This window comes from Cimex lectularius, unplaced genomic scaffold (assembly GCF_000648675.2).
Source record: "Cimex lectularius strain Harlan isolate CLEC.00 unplaced genomic scaffold, Clec_2.1 scaffold38, whole genome shotgun sequence".
In the NCBI taxonomy this organism is placed as follows: Eukaryota; Metazoa; Arthropoda; class Insecta; order Hemiptera; family Cimicidae; genus Cimex; species Cimex lectularius.
In genome coordinates, this window is record NW_019392638.1 from 1,339,250 (window position 1) to 1,361,240 (window position 21,991).

At 36.2% G+C, this 21,991-nt stretch overlaps 2 protein-coding genes across 4 annotated transcripts in view; both read left to right on the forward strand.

The window, feature by feature from the left end:
• LOC106670026 overlaps nucleotides 1-21,991 on the forward strand; it is a 256,597-nt gene that overhangs the window by 79,942 nt on the left and 154,664 nt on the right. For 2 of the 3 annotated variants that reach the window (XM_014400005.2, XM_014400006.1), the window contains exon 1: nucleotides 21,501-21,653. The exons of the other annotated variant lie outside the window; for it this stretch is intronic. The gene's annotated coding sequence lies outside the window, so the exon portion shown is untranslated. Of the gene's footprint in view, nucleotides 1-21,500; nucleotides 21,654-21,991 lie in introns of those variants that run through there. 3 annotated transcript variants of the gene reach the window in all.
• Nucleotides 8,933-9,988, forward strand: LOC106669999 (extensin-like). The gene has a single exon (XM_014399954.1). The coding sequence runs from the start codon at nucleotides 8,933-8,935 to the stop codon at nucleotides 9,986-9,988; it is 1,056 nt and encodes a 351-aa protein (XP_014255440.1).

The following is a 21,991-nucleotide window of genomic DNA, read 5'->3' on the forward strand; positions in this document are numbered from 1 at the left end:
GGATTATACCTTTCTTAGACCCTCCGCCGGAAAAATGTGCCAACAAGCGAGACGACATGTTTTGGGAACAGAAGAAGGCAACAGATTTGTATTTCAAAGAACTGTGTTTACCGAAAATCAAAAAGAAAAAGGTAATTCCAAGGAGAAAAAGTAAAGTGAGAAAATCGGTAACTAATCTTCAGTCTACCTCTACGCCATCACTTCCAAACATCGGCAATTGAATAAAATCCTGATAGCAATGACGGTCAGTCGTCGAGAGTGAAAGATTACACTATTGTAAAATCTCTCCGATAAAACAAACGGTTGTCATTATGTCCCCTGTTCTGATTGACCGAAAGAAAATAAAATTTATGTAAATGTAGTAATTTTATTTCAGTCTAAAATTTTGACTCACTTTGTGCGTTTAGTATAATGAAACTTGCGATGTTTTGAAGCCATATGTTCATTCAATCATCACAACAGTTATTCAGAAATCGTGAGATGCGGTCTGGTGTGATGTAGGTTTCAGAAAAACATTTTCTTTATCGTGCCAACGTTTTGATCTTTATTGAGACCATCTTCGGGCTCAAAGTGTTTGTCTTCTGTGTAATTGTGCCATTCTTGCGTGTCGTGTTGAGAGTGCCACACATCACAACAGTTTGTACTCATACTTGTTACGGGGGGGGGGGTCAACAGTTTCGGGATTGGGCTAGTTAATGATATTCCTGAACTTCTTACATAAAAATATAATATTCGCTCAAGAAACTAGACAACTTTCCATTAAGAAAACCAAATGCAACATCATGGCTCAAACAAAATAGCAATACTCACACGACTTATAAAGTAAAAACACAACCAATAAACAATATTAGAAAACAAAATATAAATATTAGAAAACAAGGACCCAACATTGATATATAATCAAAAAAACTGGTAAACATGATATACAATAAAACAGAACGACACTTAAAAAAGGATACAATACATTGGAAAAGAGAGATACAGTCTAACTAATCTATATAATAAAATTAGACAACCAAGTGTTTTTTAGACAACAACAACAAACGCAATAGGAAAACTTTAGAAAATAAACGTCGATAAGGCTAACCCACTAGACAAAAAGGTATATATAACATGAGGATGTAGAGAAAAATACGACGAATAGAGTAAAAATGAAATAAAAAACGGATTCAGAGAGCATTTAAGGCTATTTAGAAACTAATAAAAGTGTACGAATATACTGAAAAAACCCCTCCAACAATCAAAACAGATAAATGATTATTTGGTTATCGTGAGATGCGGTCTGGTGTGACGTAGATTAAAAAAACATTTTCTTTATCATGCCAACGTTTCGATCTTCATGGAGATCATCTTCAGGGCTCAAAGTGTTTGTTTTCTGCCTAGATGTGTCATTATTGTGTGTCGTATTGAGCCCAAACAGACAAATTTAAAATTACACTATAATGGATAAAAAGGATGAAAAATAAATTTATAAGCCAAGAAATATACAGACCAAAAATTCATGCACACATTCACACGAAACTTATGAATACACAAATGATAACTAAGAAACAATTACAAATATAATGCATTAAAACATGCACGGAGAATCTGCGAATGGAACTGAAAAACTGAATGGACATCTGAAGAAGAGCAACACGGCAAGTCCAGATTCTGAAAAGAAGCAGAAGAAACATCAACCGACCGACTAACAAACCGTGGTACTACACTTGCCCGCAGGAAAATGTGTTTTGGACGTACAATATAACCGTAGAAGAGGGTTGAAGCTGGGTTTATTCATCAAGTTCCTTGATGAGCTAGGGTCTCACCGGAGTGCTATAAGCAAAGATCGGGGAGAAAACAGTTACAACAGCTCTTAAAGGATGCAGTATATACAAACCCCGACTAAAACATCCAAATCTGCACAATTACAACCTACAAAAAACCTAAACAAATAACTAAAAACAAGGGTTAAGCTATCAAGATGCCGAAAAACAAAGGCAACAACGACTCACCCCTTCCATAGTTCACGAAGTATAAAAAAAATCCGATTTCTTCTTCAGATTTGAGTTTATTACTATAAACCTGTAGCATGGTTGTTTCTCTCCTGGTTCCTTGTCCATATTTTACCGGCAACAGTACCGAAATATTTAAAATTACATGATGTTACGTCATTTGTACACGTTTGTACAAAAACAATGAAAAATGAACTATTAGAAAGCCTAGAAATAATACAAAGACAAAATATTCAAAACGATTAAAATCATGAATATACAAATCACAACAACTAGTACACAAAACCTACAAAACAATAGTCAAATTAAAAACGAAAAACCGATTATCACAATGAATGACTGGAACAGACAACAAAAAAGGAAGACAACCCACCAAAGAAGCAGCAAACAAAAGTCAACAACATCAACCCTTTAAGACGAAAATCTTTCACGTAAGTATAAAAAGTACTCGATTTCTTCTTGAGGTCTGCGGTAATCAACTTGTAGTTTGTTCTTTTCCATCCTAGTCTGCCTTGTGTCGCTGTTTTTGTCTTACATCTCCCACATTTGTGTATTTGAATTCAACAGCCAAAAAGAAAAAAAAACTCACGGAATTAATTAAACACTTAACCAAAGAAATCCATTTAAACCAGTCAAGTCGTGTAATTTGCTATAAAATCTTCTATTTCTTCCTTAAAACAAGAGAAAAAAATTGTGATTGCAATATTGTAATATGTTTTCATGCCCCTGGTCAACCAAATGCCTGGCGGTCGTTGATGTATCCCATTAGTAAAAGTTAATGGAAGTTCGTTTGCCTTGTCCCAGCATAACTGCCGCACTGTATTTTACTTCAGAACTACTTGAAAACTCCTTCCCCTATAGCCTCTGCTTGTTGAACGACGAATTGTTTTAAAAACAACTTTCAAAAACGAAAAGTTTTATATGGATGGAATATTTAGTTTTGAAATTAAAAGATGTTAGTTTTCATTATTTTTTATTTTTCCCAAATTGGATTATCGGTGGGGATAAACGTGATATGATGTAATTATTAGTTATCCTTGTGTGGCCTATTGTTAATATTCTACGTGCTATCTTCCTTTCTAATTGTTGGTTTGCTTTGCTAATGATAATTTGTTTATTCTCCAGAATGTATTTAGTTTTAATTTGTTTAACGATCATCACTCAATGTATTTTTGCCTAGAGTCTATCAATTACTAGAAACCCAAAATAATTTCATGAATATTTTTATAGATTAAAACATTTTAAATACTTAATTAATAAATGCTAAGCATCAAAGGAAAAAAGAGCAGAAAACTATTGACATTTAAATAATAATTAAGCCTGCTTACTGTGCTTAATATGTAATGTCATCTTCAGGGTCTGTTTATTTATAAATATATATTCAAATTTTCCTTTTAACCCGCACTATAATTTAATCTTTATGTAAGGTATTGGATGAAATAAAAGAGCCATTGTCTCGAGCGGGATTCGAACCCTCGAACCTATTTTCCAACTGAATCCAATTTGAAAAATGGCAAAAAGGAGGGAATGTTCGAAGGGTGGGGTTGAGATGGGAAGTTGGTGTCCGAGTGGATCGAAGTCACGATAGCTCAAGTGGTAGCGCAGCGGCGGATTTAGCCGAAGGTCGTGGGTTCGAATCCATGGCCTGTTATGGCCGATGGGTACTCAATATTCCGCCATCGGCGCTGCCAACGCTTTCTCACAGCGTCAACGGGCCGGATCGCGGTAGCTTGGTCTGGAGGGCGAGACGTCCCAGCTTTCGCTGCCTCGTCTACATGTTCGTTGCCCTCCAGCCCGACGTGTCCGGGTACCCAGACAACTACTACCGTTTTTCCCAAGCATATCTTTCTAAAAGGAGTACGACAAGAGGGTCCGTGGACAATCTGTTCTGGATTGCCGATACTGCACTCAGGGAGTCCGTACAGACAAGGAAGGCAGAGCCTTCATCGTCTCGAATCACCCCGAGTGCGTGCCAGATCGCATAGAGTTCCGCCGTGTACACGGTGCACTGCCGCGGGTGTGCCCATGGAATGGGCGAACCCCCGTTATACACGGCGCACGCCAGATTCAATTTTTATTATCAATGAACTCACGTTTTACTGATGGTTTTCTTGATTATAGACATGGATTATTCGTTATACTAGACCTAACTGCATCTTTGCTGATGTCATTATTACTTATCTATTTTACAATTTACTGTTAAAACAAGTCCAATGTTTTTGTAAAATTCAACTACAAGAGTCTCTCCCGAATTTCTTTAGCAAAATTTTGTGTTCAAAAACACTATTTTTTTAAATAGGTTTCACTGTTGAGGGAAAAACTTTGAGTACAAAATTACAAGTTTACAGCTGTTTAATTCTTTAAGACGGAGGAGGCTTGCAACTTTCGGTGCCCAACAACTTTATGGGGGTGTCCTACAAACAGCCTAGGTTATAGTTGTTAGTAGGTTCAGTTTTTTGCTGAAAATGGCGCAATGCCGGACGTGTTTGAGTGACCTGAGAATGCAGACGGACCCAGGAAGCAACCCGGTGCTGGTTCAACATAAGCCAAAGCTATGAACTAATTGTGTAACATTCTAAGATTATTTAAATGCTGTCAATAATTTGTAATAATGATATATCTAAAGTTCATTGTGTCACGCAAAAATGCCTACAAACGAGTAGAGAAATATCGGGATCCAGATGATGATGACACTAGGAAGCGGGGTTTGTGCTCCCCAGGCACTGCAGCCTTCTTGTTTTCTGTACCTTCCTTGTACCCTAGTTCATTACAATCGCCTCAACCCTTCTTATCAGAAGTATTGAATATTTGTATAAGGTCATTGACTGTTGTTGCTACAATTTCATTCTCTCGATTATTTCTGCATGCTAAGTTATGTCGCCATTGCGCCGTTACTTCGCATTCGAAGATTATATGGGTGGCTGTTTCTTCCTCCTCAATACATAATATGCAGATGGGATCATCATTATATATGTCCATGTTATGTAGATATTTTCTCAGATGCCAGTGACCAGTTAATAGTTCTCACTCCTCTGAGTCTGGCTCTTTCGAACTGCAGCAGTGAGCTTACCAGTCTTGGTCAGGGTTGTTTTAGCGTAAGTTTAATGTGTCTAGCGCCGCTAGAGTTTATCCAATTCTCCTTTTGTTTTATTTGGACCATTCGGTGATGTTTTTGTTGTCCCAAGTATAAGTTCGGGACCTATGCATGGTCTTGCAGATTCTCCTTTGGCCAGTGTGTCTGCTTTTACGTTACCCAAAATTCCTTTGTGCCCTGGCATCCAAGATATCATCAGGTGAGTTTCCCCAGGTTTGGAGATTTTGGATGCATTCACTAATTTTTATGTGATTTTTTTTACCCGCTAATATTTTTGTAGCTGCTTGGCTATCAGATCTTATGATTTTTTGCCGGTGTAATCTCTTTTAAGATTTTCTGTGTGTATTTCTGTTTGAAAGGCCGACGTGTAATTTCCTAATGAGTTTGATTACTCATATTTTGGGCTTGTACAGAAAACACCCGATCCGGTTCCTTCGATTGTTTTGGAGCCATCTGTATACCATATCATTGTGTATGGTGCTCTCCTAAGTTCTTCTTCTCCTTTATAGTCTGTTGAGATTTTATGATGTTGTAAAGAATGCTTCCGGGATCATGTAGTCAGTCCCTATTTCTAAGAATGGGTGTCTGATTTTGTTAATTGTGGCTGTGTGCCCGAATTGTTTAGTTCTCATCCAATCTGATTTTGGAGCCTAAATGAGCTTTTCCTAGTTTCTCCTTTTGTGAATATAACAGGTTTGTTTTTTGAAGTGATACATTACAGAGGAGAAGAGGGTAAAGGTTCGTCTAAAAGCGTATGTATAGCTCGGTATGCTTGGTCAAATAGTATGGAGTGAGACACAGTGTTTGCCTGCTAATAGTACTCAAAGGGGTGTCGGTAGAATGAGTCAATTTAAATGTTTATTTGGTGTTATTGGTCGTGTTGATGTCCACAACATTTCTTGGAGGGTTGAGATGAATTTATTGCCTTCAGCTAGTACGTCTTCTGTTTTCAGTGATATTTGTACGCCAATTTTTCCCTCAATTAGTTGTTTAAAAAGATCCCAGTTTATGTTTCTGTCGTTAACTGAATAATTTGAGGCTTTAAGATGCGGTAGAATGTTCTGGATAAGTAAAATGGGACTGCGAACAGAAGAAAGGTCTCGAGTGCTTGAATGACACTGTATAAGGGAAACCCGAGTAACTTAATTCCTCAGTTCGTGATAGAGTAAAGCAGCATTCACAATATTTTCCGTTTTAAAATTAATTTAGTTTTTCAACGGGTATATTTTCGTGTAATAGTTTTCACGTTTGTTGTTGCAGTCATAAATTAACTCTTTGTCCTATTCGACTGGGAAGTTAATGTTTTTCTGAAAAACGACCCCTTCAGTCTGTCAGCCCTTGTTTCGACCGTGTGACACTCTCATTCCTCACTCTTTTGACTTTTTCAGCGAGTAAACCTTTTAAAAAACTTAAAAATTTCAATTAAACTCATTGCTTTTTTTGCAATATGAACAATTTATGTTCTCAAAATGTTCTTGTCCAACTAAATAACTATTCAATGTAATGCTTTTTTCATAGTTAGAATGTACGGCATTGTATTAATGTTGGCCTACACTATTGGAAAGTATAGAAAGGCCGCAGATCTGCTTCCTATCGACAGATTAAGTGAAAAATTGAAAATCTTATTCCTTTACCTCATTGTAGCTTTTTACAAAAACTTCCAGCACGACACATCACAAAGCTAGATAATCAAATGAAAAATTCTTCCACGTTCTATTGGAACTAAACGACTAGCTCATCGAAAGGAATTGTTCGAGTTGTCCAAAATAAATTAGTTGGGACCCAGCACTGGAAGCTTTGGGGCGGAAAAGGGCAAACATCAACTAACTGGCAACTAGAGGAGGTGCTTTATTCAGAGCAGATAATCACTTAAACGCACGGATACACAAAATCTGGCAGAAACATGTCTCATTTAACAGTAAAACTGATCGAAAAAATATTGAAAAAACAAACTGTAATAACAAGGAATCTAACATTCAAAAGTGCATCGTTCTTCTCTAGTGTAGGAGAAAAATAATACATTGCATCAAACGCTTTATATCTATTCTGCTGTTGACAACATGAGGTACAAAAGCAGAGTTTAGGATATCGACTTCGTTTTCATACAAAAGCAGAGTCAGTAACATATCAAGACGCTCAAATGGTTGGAACAAAGAAGGTTGGCAAATTCTCGTAAAGCACCAGGAAAAGAAGTACAAGCAGAGGGCCGGCTTATAAGTAAATTAAAGTTGTATAGTGTAAGGTGTATCAAGTGGTATTGTTCCTCTCTCAAGGGAAATTTACAATGGTTATTAAATACCTTAAAAAATGATAAATATGGTAGTACATCAAAGGAGCATACTAGGCACACTATTATTTCTGGTTATGTTGACTTGAGCTCCTATCTTAGGGTCCCCCGATTGCTTCTTCATGTTTAGCACTCCAACTATGTGGTTCTAACTTATTTTCCACGCTGCTTTATGTGGAACTAATGTAATATTTGATAGAGTAAACCATTGGTTTGCTAACATCATGTGTAATCTTCAGCAAGACAAGAAATCGTAGCTTTAATCTTCGGGGTGTCCAATTGGACATTGTGGATAACAAGAGATTTTTGGGTGTCGAACTTATTCTTTGTTTTGACTAACCCCACACGCCCTGGTTCTTAAACTGCGGGTTTTGGACTTGAATCGAAGACGTTGAAACCAGTTGCATACCAAAGTTGATATGGTGCTGGTCCGATACTTGGAGACTCATATTTAGGAATGACTCAATATAAAATAAAGAAATTTATACGGAATACTTGTAATAAGAACAACATATTTGTATAGCATGCTGCAGTCGTGATTAAGCGACACTGGGTCACTTATTGGGTCAGGGTTTATTGAATTACTCAAACGGATTTTATCTTAGCCATCTTCAGTGATCAACTGTCTGATAGAAGAAACGCGTTTGAGTAGTTCAAAAAGCCATGAGTGAAAACGGACCCAATATGTGACTGAGGGCCATCACCTTGAGTTTACCGACTCGTAGACCAACAGCCAACATCAACTCAAATGCTCGGTTTGTTTTGATTTTCGATTTTTTATGACGCCACATTAAGATGCTTTCTATCACATTCGATGTTGTTAATCCCAAGTATAATGGAAATATGGACTTCCATAAATTTTTCTGCCACACCACTAAATTTTGAGATTTTCTTATAGTCACTGGGTCGGTCTGCGAGATGAGTTTCGGCATTTCGCCATCTTTAATGTGTCTGTACGATGTCTGTGAGAGATAGTCGGGCAACAACCACACTACACAGTGATATTGCTTTACCCACCGTATTTTACTACTTTTGCCAGATTTTGGGTGCTTTTTTGTCTCTAAATAAAGTTTTTTTTAAATTTAAATTGATTTTGAGACAAAAGTGACAAAAGACATTTTAAGACCAATGATACAACTCTTGCATGAAAAAACAAAACAAATGCTTCGTGTTTTTGAAATATGTGAAAATAATCGCTGTTTGTTATTTTTTCAATTTTATAACATAAACTACATTTCAAATTATTAGATGAGACTAACATTACGACTAAAAACGACACTACGCTAAAACTACACACGATTTAAACACTTAAACAGATTATTTTTAGATTTATAATTTTCATAGATATGTGTTTATAGATACATATGTAAATGTACTGACAAAAAAAATAACAAAAAAATGAACTATGCTGCAAATTCAAAATAAATGGCGGTTTTTTTAATGGTGTGTATAAAAAAAGCCCTCTGCTTATGTGGAAGATCTTGACATTAGGTAGATGAATCTTCCTGCTTGTTCCTTTTGATTTAGCTCATAAACCTAGTAAAAGATGTAGTCGTCATGTTTTGCTGTGGAATATGCAAGAATTATAGCGATGATGATAAAACTGACATTTCGAAATACGATCAAAGATTAAAGGCCCGCAAAAAGAAAAAAAAAGCCAGAGAAAACGCACCACCAAAAGAAAAAAAGGAGAGCGCACAGTCGGAGAGAAGAAGCCTCAAAGACATGCTTCAGTTTAGACGATCATCGGATTCTTATGAAGAAATAACGAAAGAAACATCACCGGAGTCGTATAACTCAGAAAACGAAGAAAAAGAATGGCCACCGATCGGGTGCGTGAGCCTCAGCGCACCGCAAACTCCAGACTTCAGGCCCAGGCCAGGGCCTCCTGATGAGCTGGCAATACCTCCGCCGACCGTCTCTATTTGGAGATTGATGTGGCCACCTCACAATCCGAATCCGAGGAAGAAACGTCGACGTCGTCCTCGTCGTCCGCCCAAGAAAAAGCGTAAGAAGAAAAAGCCCCCTAAATACAGAACGATCAAACCTTGCGTCGTGAAGTACTACAGCGAAGATTTGTACGATATACCCGCTAAATATCGTCCGTATGAGTTTATAGACGAGCCATATTCAGAATTCTGGAAATACAAACATCTGACCGTTCAGTCGCCGCTGGAATTCCCTGAGGGATGTATAAGCCTCAGCTCTCCGAAGACGAAGGATTTCCGCGAGTCGAGCAGCACGATATCGGTTTTGGAAACGCCACCTCCGCCTTGTTGTAATTACAAGGATATACCGATTCAGAAAATCAGGAGTCCTTCTCCTTCGCCGGAGCCGATCCCGGAACCTCCGGTACCGGTTCTCAAGCTTATGGAGAAGGCTCCAAAAAGGCCGCCCAAATTTCGAGGAAAGGTGGCTCCCTGCAACTTGCAGGACATTAGGAGAGAATTCCCCGGTTACACGCCGTGCCCTCCTGAAGGGAAAAGGAAAACTACAACCAGTACCACTAAAAAGTTCATAAGCGAAACACAATCTCCCGAAATAGAATCTTCAATACCGATTAACTTTACAAAAAGGCCATCTTCTCAGGCTAAATTTCTCCGCTATAAGTAACACTAAATAATAATCGAAGTCGGGAAATAAAAGACGAACAAACGACGCAGATCTTCTGTCTCAGATGGCATGACGGGCTTTGGTTGTATGAATTTGAAAATTAATAAATTTGTTTTACTAATCAGTGATTTTCATTCTTTCGTAATTCTTTGTTTTGAACATGTTTTTTATTATTAGTTAATTTAACAAAATAATGTTAATTGTGGCAATTGTCTAAAAAGAATCAACTATTTAAACCATCTGATTTTTTATGATTAACAATGTTAATCAATTAACAATGGCTATTCAGTTGTTTGAAAATCATAAATTGTGATCATCTTCCTGGAAAATCGCAAAAGTCATCGCTATTCTTAAACGTAAAAAGACCACACTCTGCCTCGTAACTATCGCCCAATATCACTCTTTACTACCCTCTCCAAAATTGTAGAGGAAATTATACTGGAAGTGGAAAGTATTAGGCACGTTTTTCAATAAATGAAAATAACATTGATTCCTTGCCAATTTGGCTTCAGGCATTGTATTCTACTTCTATAAAGCTGGCCAGAGTGGTAGGTATGATTATTCATGATTTTAATGTAAATAGCATGTGGTGAAGTTACTAACTTGGAGAAAGCGTACGGCTCGGTTTGGCACAAAGGTCTCATATTTAAACTCATAACAATTTCTTAATGACTAATACTTAATGTAACCAACAGGAAATTCTTTGCACAGGTTGATAGCATAAGGTCACAATTGAGCAGTATAAAAGCTGGGGTCCCCAAGGGTCTGTTCTCGTACCAAACTTATTTAACATTTTTATAAATCATTAAATTCACTAATTTCGTGGTCCGCTTGACCAATTAATATATTACAATTAATTAAGGTTTTTAGTTGAGATAAAACAGTCAATGGCACGAGCGGGATTCGAACCCACGATCTTCGGCTTGATACGCCGCTGCTCTACCACTTGAGCTATCGTGACCTCGATCCACACGAACACTAACTTCCCATCTCAACCCCACCTTTTGAATTTTCCCTCCTTTTTGTCCCGCTCGTGCCATTGACTTTTTATCTCAACTAAAAATCTTAATTAATTGTAATATATTAATTGTTCAAGCGGACCACGAAATTAGTGAATTTAATGATTAAAAATGAAGTACACTTCACTAAAGCTCTCCGTGGCCATTTCATTTGTCGTCGAGAATCCAATCCGATTACATGACATTTGAAAAATGGCAAAAAGGAGGGAAAACATGTAATAATAATATTATAAAACTTTTTATTCCGAGAAATGTTTACAACTATTTGTTAAGCACAGGGTTAATAAAATCACACAAACATTTCTTAATGAATCTTTTCTTTCCATTATAACTTTCTTAGGGATCGATTAGGTTTCGTGGTCCGATTGACCAAATAAATTCTTTTTAATTAATTAATATTTAAGTGAGGTATTGGTTGACATAAAAAAGTCAGCGTCACGTGCGGGATTCGAGCCGCCGATTTTGAAAAATGGTAAAAAAAGGGGAAAAATCAAAAGGTGGGGTTGAGATGGGAAGTTAGTGTCCGAGTGGATCGAGGTCACGATAGCTCAAGTGGGAGAGCAGCGGCGTATCAAGCCGAAAATCGTGGGTTCGAATCCCGCTCGTTCCATTTACTTTTTTATCTCAACTAAAAACCTTAATTAATTGAAATATATTAATTGGTCAAGCGGACCACGAAATTAGTGAATTTAATGATTTAAAATGAAGTATACTTCACTAAAGCTCTCCGTGGCCATTTCATTTGTCGCCGAGAATCCAATCCGATTACACGACATTTGAAAAATGGCAAAAAGGAGGAAAAATTCAACAGGTTGGGTTGAGATGGGAAGTTAATGTCAGAGTGGATCGAGGTCACGATAGCTCAAGTGGTAGAGCAGCGGCGTATCTAGCCGAAGATCGTGGGTTCGAATCCATTGACTTTTTTATCTCAACTAAAAACCTTAATTAATTGTAATTTTTATAAATGACTTTGCAAGCTAAAATCTACAGCCGAACTGCCTGTCCTGATAATACGGCCTTTATAAGAGCTCCTATAAGGGTAAAATTCTATCTACAGAGAATACCAGTTGTAAATATTTTGAAAAATGGGGAGAATCAGACCTAATAGAAGCAAGATACTGTTTATTCACCAGTCACTGTCAATCATGTCAAAATAAATAATTAATATGCGCTAAGAATGTTAAAAACCTTGAAATGTATCTGGATTGAAGCCTTTATTTTAGTTTCCACATACAAAAATGCTCAAAAGCAAGGGCCATCTTAAGGAGCCTTTACCCGAAAAATTAGGACTCTCAGACTGACCTCAAATCCCTATACTAGACATAAGCGACAAGAAATCTAGTGTTATCTTTAGTCTGTTAGTTTTAGTTCAGCTATCTTAGTCAACTGATCTTAGTCTGCTAAATTATTGTCAATTATATTATTTTTGGGTTATATAGATGTTCGTATTGCATGTTTTGTAACATTAGAAGTCTGAAACTAATAACGACATATTTATAAATATATTTCTTGACAACATTTGAATGTTATATAAAATATAGTTATTTTCATGATAAGTTTCAAACGTACAGTATTATTTAAAAACAATTAGTTTGGAAAGAATGATTTTCAATTATTTCCCTCAAGATTCCCGGCTGTTGCTAATCTGCTTCTTCCGTTTACCAATCCGTTCTAAAACTTTGCTCATATTTTTATTAAACGTTTGCCCGTTCTATTCTTATTCCGAGTTTGTACATCTCCTCACTTCTTAAAGGGTGTTGTAAAGACGAGTTACAGTTTTGTCAACAAATATTTTCATAATGGCAAAATAAAAGTCCAAATTGACGTCGTTGCCTCTGTCATTATATTCGGTCTTAAATGCCAACAAGTCCCGCTGCCCATATATCCCAATTTAAGACTAGACGTTTGTCTTATTCTTCCTTCTTCTAAGAGGTTTTGAGATTAAACTTACCCGATATTTCCGAGTTGTTGGCTTGGAATTATAATGGCTCAGGATTTAATCTACCAGAAGGTATTTATAAGGCGGTTAATGAACTTCTAATGCTGATGGTGGTGTAAGTATCTTACGCTATACTTAGTATGCCTAGTGATGGCTTTAAAATAAATAATAATTATAGCAGAATGCAAGACTGGACCAAAAGACTTCCCTTTGTGCCTAGGCTTTCTGGTAGACTGACGCCCCAAAAACCGAAAAGCCATAATAGCTTACAGTCATTTCAAAATTTTAACCTCACGTGAGGTGAAGACAAAAGGTGTCTGAAGTTACATGTTTTCTTTGGCATGCGACAGTGATAATAATTTCCTGACCCTCACCTTAGTTCTCAGGCGCTGAAGACATAGGCGTGATGTACAAGCCGCTTTACTGGGAAAAGTGAAGTCAGTATGTATACTTCCTGTTCCGAACCCTACAGTGGCCTAACAATTTGCCACATAAAATGACACTTCAAAAAATGGATACTTATATTGGATCAACACTCCAGGGATGAGACTCACAAGGAGATTCATAGGTAGATCAGATGCAAATCTAACACTACAACCGGTTGGCTACCGAAATAATACTAGAATTTTGGTAATCTCCTGACTGGTCTCTTTCGTTTACGAAGGGATATGTACCGGATTCTGGTACAAGAAAAATTGTGCTGAGTTTCCAAGAAGAAGAAGAGACCGGGCGATCTGGTATGATGTAGGTTTCAGAAAAATATTTTCTTTATCGTGCCAACGTTTCGATCTTTATTGAGATCATCTTCAGGGCCCGGGATTTACAGACATTGTTTAAATTTAACAAATACATGTAGGATGTGGAAAAAAGTGAGTTTATACAATTACATTCCTTTCCCAACGCTTCAAAATCCAGCGTATATAAACGTAAAACAGCAATATCACACTGGCACTCTCAACACGACACGCAAGAATGGCACAATTACACAGAAGACAAACACTTTGAGTAAGTAGAAATACTTTGATTGAATATAAAAAATATATATTTTGCATTGTATTTCACTTTATACACTGAGAGTGCCCAAAGGGTTTTTTTAAACCTACGTCCCACCAGACCGCATCTCACGATCTCCAAATAATCATTAACTAACGGTCACTAAACACCACACAAAAATAAAAATTAAGTTATTCACCTAAACTTTTATAATAATCGAATGTAATATATTTTTTCTTTTATTACCCACTCTTTTCCAAAGAGAGAGACAACCAAAAGTGCACTTTCATAAAAATATTTTAATAAAAACCTATTGAAGAAAAATAACAATAATATTATCAAGCTGTGATAATATACTTTTTACAAATGTAATCTATCTGATCGTAGTCAAAACTAAAATATAAAAATCCATGCTCAAATTTCCATTCAGATTAGTCTTTAATAGAAACCGCAGTGTACAATGATAAAAAGAAAATTAAAACTAAAATTAAAAAAGGAAAAGCGAATAATATGTAATTGCAGGCAGCGACAGCAGAAAGTGGGTGTAATGTAAACGCGTATGCAAAACATGGAAATTAAACGACCACCCCCTGACAGAGATTTAATTTGTTGCGTAAATCGTCCAAAAGTGGTCTTGCAAGTAGATTTTTACGTTTTTGCCCGCTAGATTTTTAAGACATATGTGTAAATGAGAAGGAGAAACGAATCAAAAATTATTTCACATTAATACTTTTTAAAAGAAATATTTATATCAACATAACTGAATGACGTTGTCATAGCCTTGCGTGTATTTTTAATTAAAATAAATACAGACAAAAGGGGTAAACAGTCATTTCGTCTTATTTTTGTATTTTATTTTAATATATGTACATATATTAAATTTTTTTTTTGCCTTATGATCTTTGCATATTAGCCATGACGAATTCTTATATATATTGTTCAAATTGGGGGCTATCGGGAAAAAAGGGCCAGAGGCGACAGTGGGAATCGAACCCACGACCGCGGCGTGAGAATCTCTTATGCTAACCACGGCTACCGCGGTCCCCATATATTAAATATGTACATCGATGTAAATATGTACATCGATTCAAATTTTTTGTTTTATGCTTGTGAATGCATAAAAATTAAATTATTTACATTTAAAGATGAATAAATTCGGTAAAATTTTTGTTTTAGTTTTAAAATCCTTATATCACTTAAATTTTTTCTAATTATTTTAACATTGAACATTCTGCAATGATAATAATGAAAAATGTTTATACCGTACCTGAGATAATTCATTTTCATCAGGACGCAGATAGACTGAGATCCCTGAGATTAGATCGAATTTACGGATCTAATAATTTACATAGAATCATTGCCAGAAGCCACGTTTAATCCTATTAATTTACACTTGCCAAGGGACAGCAATTGTTTTCAGCAGGCCAACCTGTACAGCGTGTCCTGTTTAGATGGCCTGGCTGAATTTCTCTTGAACCAATGACGCTATCAAAAAACGAAAAATACGCGTTGCATTAACAACCATCTAAAAGAAACATATTATTTTAAAGAAATAAATAAAATCTGATTCTAATGTGATGAAACGTTATATATCAACATAACAGATGGAAGGGCATAATTATGCATTCACTGTGTGAATTGATTGGTTTTAAAAAAGTCTCTCGATAGTTAATTGTAGTTTATTGTCTCAATGCATATCCATCAATCAGCCCAAGAAAGAGACAATTCATCACTGTAAAAAAAGTTTTAAATAGAATTTAAGAGTTATTACATTATTTTAATCACATAGAATAAATTGTTTTTCTTCCTCTTGCTTCATTTTGTATATACGTGTTACGGCCATTACGCAACACACACAAAAACAAAAAAATCGTACACTAATATTTTGTTGTTTATTTCAAACTGTATGCATTTTTAACATTATATTAACTTCGAGAAAAATACGAGTGTAATGTTTTTCAATCTAGTTTCAAATATTTACCTTTTTTGGAAAAAATTATACAGGGTACCTCAGGCGCAGTTCAACTTAAAAATTTCAAATACGACCCTACACGTCCTGACAGATCATTAAAGGATTATGTACGCTGAAAACAATGGTGCAATCTGATTTTAAATTGGTCAAAAAATTACAAAGTTATGGCAAAAAATTTGAAAAAAACAGGCATTTCGTTTCTTGTTTACTAATCACATTTCATGTTCTAACTGCCTCCGTTGTGTAAAGATGCAAAGACTTGTTAATTTCACCCCTTTTCACCGGTGCTCAGAGCGATAGAGTCACTGGAGATGGATTGAAAAGAATTTTCTATCTATCCTTTGCCTCAGTTCTTCAGCTGAGGTTGCTGGGTTATGATTGGCGAAGACACTTTTTTATATATAGCCGCACAGAAAATAATCAAATGGCGTTAAATCGGGTGACCAAAGAGGCGAACAGATCGTCATGGCCCGAGGTCGTCCCCACCTATCCCGGAAGTGACGATTCAAATAACGTCTCACCTGTAAAGAATTATGTGCAGGGCATCCATCAAACCGGAGAATAATTCTTTGTCGTTGTTGCAGAGGAACATTATCTAATAGTGTTGGTAAAACCTTCGTCAAAACATTTAGGAACTGAGCACCATTTAAATTACTTTCATAGAAGTAAGGCCTAGTTAATTTATTTCCGAGGGTCCACACCAAAACTGTGAACCACCTGATGATGGCAAGAGTTCGAAATTCTCGGATTTTCCTATGCCCAAGTTCGAAAATTCCAACGGTTTAGTGCGACGTTAGAGGTGAACTTGCATTCAGCAGACTATTGGATGTTTGGAAGAAGGCTTTCTTCAGCCTTCCAAATCGACATTTGTGCAAGGAACGGTAAACTCCTGTCATAACGAGAGTCCCGAAGTCACTGGACAAGATGAGAGCGATACGACTTAAATTGAAAGTCCGGAGTACATTTCTAATTTTATTTTTTGAAAAACCTAAAACCCTTCCAACATTTCGTAGAGAGGAATTCGGGTTTTCGCGAACATACAGTAAAATATCCAATGCCTCATCGAAATTACGCTGCCGGTTTCTTGGTGATGGATCAGCAACTGATCAGTATCTCCTTACATTGCGAGCAACACGAATAAACGTTTTGTGGTTTACTCTATGGCGATCAGGAAATTTTTGGGAGTACAATCCGACTGCAATACCACCACTATTAAAAAAGCAGTGGTACATATAAACTCGCTGTTAATGGGAAAAATGTGCTCTTTGTTCATTTTGAATGAAATGCTGAATGCAACGAATAGGTATTATTGTAAAATTTATTTACTTCCAGGAATTAAGATTTTCTCCCATAATGCTGTACATGTGAGTCACAGCCAATATGGTATGAGGTCGAATACCGAATAGATTATCATACAGAATGGATTTTTGACTGCACTAAGGTACATTGAGGAAGTTCTTTTGGGAGGTGTGCTCCGATTCGCTCATTGGTGACAACTTTGTGTTAATGCATGACAACAGTCGACCAAATATAGCACGACTTGTACGATGTAGGGATTACCACAGTGAATTGGCCTTCACGTTCTTCTGGTATGAATTCATAGAACACTGATCAAATAAAGAGACGGGTTGACATCATTCGTCTCCGACCAGATTTGAACATCTTCAAACTGCTCTGGGATACTGTTTCGCAAGACGAAATCTGATCACTCGACCCTAGGAGAATTAAGCCCAAGCCCCCCCCCCAGGCCAGGGGAGGTGATATGCATTATTAAGAGAAAAGCATGTAATAAAATGTTAATTAAATTTTAATCTAACGATTTTCCGGTGTTTTGGTGAATTTTCTTTCCCAAACACTCTGTATTAAGTATGGTCTTGAAGAAGAAAGTAAATTCAGTTGTTACTGCCAAGCCTGGCAACACTGAATTACACTGTCTGCACATTGACATATTTAAGTTTTTACAGGCGAACTCTAATTTCCTTAAAGCTGGTGCTCAGTCCCAACATTGCCAAGGACTGTAAAATCTTAAAATGTCAATATATAAACATAAGATTGTTCTGCCCTGATGACGACATTAAAATCGGTCGAAAACTTGGCAATAACAACTTAATTTACTTTCTTCTTTAAGACCTTACCTTGATTCAGAGTGTGCTTGAGTGAAAAAGTGGCCGATACTTCTAGTACAGAAAATTTTCTTTCAAACCATCATAATTAAATATTTTTTACGTATATACAAAATGAAGCAAGAGGAAGAAAAACAATTTATTCTATGTGATTAAAGTGATGGTAATAACAATTAAATGCTATTTAAAACTTTTTTTACAGTGATGAATTGTCTTTTTCTTGGGCTGATTGATGGTGTGCATTGAGACAATAAACTACAATTAACTATCGAGAGACTTTTTTAAAACCAATCAATTCACACAGTCAATGCATAATTAATGCCCTTCCATCTGTTACATTGATATATACCTATCAATAGATTAGAATCAGGTTTGATTTATTTCTTTAAATAAATATGTTTCTTTTAGATTACGTAGGGTTGTTAATCAGAATAAAAATGCATTTTTACAATATTTACCAAATAAAATTAACAAAATCTTTCAAGGTGATGATCTTAAAGATTTGAAAACAAAACAGTTACTTATGAAAGAGAAGTTGGTATAACTAAGTTTAATTTTCTGTTCTGATGGTTGAAACAAACTTTACAAAGTTATCAATGAGTCCTTTGAGAATAGATCAGTTGTTTTCGGCCAGAACACCAGTGCAGATTAGGCCCGAATCTGTCTTAATGGCTGTAATTATAAGGTGGTTCTTGAGGTTAGGTTAGGAAGGGGCTTGTTGAGAAAGATATGATTCCATGTCTGTAGAGATATGATCTGTTGTTCCTGTCGTAATGAAGGAAACCTTCTAGGAGCTGACTCTCGGGATAATGGTTTCCTTTATCAAGGTTTGCCGGAAGGTCCTTTTACAGTCACCCATCAGGCCGACCCTCCCCTGCTCTATAAAAAGTCTGTGGTATAAAAAATAGCCAGAAGGTTCATAACGTTTTTGGAACTAGCCGAGATTATGGACAATTGGAATATAGAAGTCGGGAGGTGTGTGGTGATTAGTGACCGTTAGTCTATGATTATTTGGAAATCGTGAGATGCGGTCTGACGTAAGTTTCAGAAAAACATTTTCTTTATCATGTCAACGTTTCGATCTTTATTCAGATCATCTTCAGGGCTCAAAGTGTTTGTTTTCTGCGTAATGGTGCCATTCTTGCGTGTCGTGGGTACTCTGCAACAGAATGGCAATCATAAGAAGTTGGGAGGTTGTGTAGGTCAGATGAATCTTTAGGGCACCAAATTCGATCATATGTCAGCTTTCGATCAAATTTTACCTAACGAACTAAAACATTTCCATGTTTTAGGGTTTTCTGAGTGAGCATCTCATTTCGTAAAAATTACACCTGGCATATTAGCTGTTCAACAATTGTAAGCTTGAGCCGTTCACAGAAAGCTACATTAAGATCATCCGCGAATGCGATTATTTCGACGTTGGAGGGCAATCCCGATTTGGGTAACGGGTTATACAGAAGGTTCAAAAAGCCAGGTTTATAAAGCGATCCGTATTCAAAGCCATTTGTCAGATTTTTCTTCTCAACTGTACAATTGGTCACCACATATAAGGTCATGTTCTGAAAATAAACTGCTCAAAAATGAATTTATTCTTATCCTATCATATTATTATATGTAGAAATTATATATTGATATTTATTGTTTTTCAAGTCTGTTTATTTACGAGAAGCAAATTGACAAATGTTTTCATATTGTGATAGGTCACTCGAGGTAATCGGACAAATATCCGTCCTGATTGTCTAAAGCGGAAAAATATTAATATTTTTTTTAACATTTTCCTTATACAAATATGTTATTAATATATCTTATCGATATATTTATAGTTAAGAGGTGTTAAGAGCGGTTCATTTGGCTTTCCCCACGATCGTTGTAAGGCTTTATTTTTACAAAGAAACCACGTTATTCAGTGTTGTTATCTTTTCATTCCCCGTCACTTATCATCCCAGAAATAGATGATTATCTTTGAAAATAAATTACAGAAAAGACGCCGCTTTTAAATCCTAGTCGTACCATTTGTCAATTGGGAGAATTGAGTCAGTGTGCACTTGCATGTGTTGCGGGTCCTTTGATTAATGGCACAGTCTCACATTGAAGAATAACCAATTCAGGAATGAATAGAAATATTAAAGATAATTCCTTGTCAAATATAATCGATGAGTTGATTATTAATAACATCTGGCAACCTAGGGCCTTTGCGATTGGCCTAAAACTTTTGTTATCGTAAAAAAATCAGAAGTTTCCAAGAGACGTAAGACTGCTCAAAAATGAATAGGTATATTTGTAATTTATTCTTATTCTATTAATTTTAATTAAATTTATCGATATATTCTTGTTACTTTGATAAAACAAAATAGAAAATACAAGCCAAAAACAAACAAATGTATCTTTATTTAAAAAAAAACGGATTCTCTTAAGAATAGTAAGTAAATAAAATGAAGATTACTCATTTTGTAAAGAAACGCATTTTCTAGTCTTTTCTCCATTTTAATCCAGTTGTATTCTCATTAACCATGGAAAGACACCATATTAAACCAGAAGTTCGTAATATTATTGTGAGAATGAGTCATCGAGGTCACCGGCAGGTGGATATCGCAGAGGCAGTTGGCGTTCCTAAGAGCGTGATCTCCAGGGCTGTAGCTCGATTCCGAGGGACTGGAAGTGCCAATAGGAGGCCTGGTAGTGGATCTCAGCACATTACAACGCTAAGGGAGGACAGAAATATTGTCATTGCTGCAAGACGGAACTCTATAGTATCCACCAGATCCTAAATGAAGTACATGTTTTGGCAAGACCTTGATTCGTAATCGTTTGTGGGAAGTTGGCGTCACATATTCTGCTCCGCTGAGACGATCTGCACCAGCACCAGCAACTCACGAGATTATGGTGCAGCGAGCGCGTAGAAGAGATCACCTATTGAAATGGTAATACGTTTACTGATGAGTCGCCGAAGAGTCCACCGAGAACAGGGGATACGTTCGTGCTCCCTTCAGTGCTGTTTGGAGGAGGCCGTGTAATGGTCTGGGCTGGGATTTACACTGGAGGACGAACAGGACTCCAAATTATTGAAGACAACTTCACCGCAGTCCGTTAAGTCAAAGAAATTCCAGAGAAATACATCCTTCCAACCAGAGATCTCATTTCTGGATTTCGAATAAATTTTAATGCAATTTACAATAAAAATAAAATAAAAACGCTTGCGAAAGTAAATACCACAAAATTTGTAATATTCCTTATCATTTTTGAGCAGTTTAAAATACAAATTTGTAAAAGTCTATGACACAAGTACAAGTATATCTTTGGCACTCATGGCCGTGAGTGAACAAGAATCATCAAGAATCTGCAGGCTAAAATTTATTAATGCATACGAACAGTTTGGTATAATCAAATAATACAATTACATCATGATTTGGGACAGTGTGATGTAAACCAAATATAAACCATATGCTAATTTTTGAGGTAGTGCGTTTTATAATATTACGTTTGTTAACCATAAGTAACTAAAAGGCAATTTAGCCTCCGGGACTGGCGATAATAGGGATTTTTTGTAATTCCTGACATACATGCAGCTTAATCCAAAACGTTATTTCCTCCGTTGAAGATAACTTCGATTTAACAGAAGGTAGATATTTTTGTCGTAATAATGTTTAAATGATTTTATCATTGAAATTAGGGGTATTCACATAAAATGCGCTAATGTGTTAAGAGGTTTTGTTATTCCAGGTTTTATTCTGAGAAATATTTACAGGTGCATGATTTAGCACATGATAAATATATAATAAACTAAATATTGAGTCTTCTTGCTTGTAGAAAGCAAGAGTTATTATTGTAATAATAATGCCCTTAAGGGTATAATTTTCTATTTGCGTAGGCCTAAACAAATTCCCTAAGTTTTCCCGGTTTAGAATAATACTATTGTTTATATTGTGGATAATCACAATATTTATTTAATTTAGTACC

Coding starts and splice junctions, on each gene's coding strand:
- LOC106669999 (XM_014399954.1), top strand. CDS start 8,933: ATGTTTTGCTGTGGAATATGCAAGAATTATAGCGATGATGATAAAACT.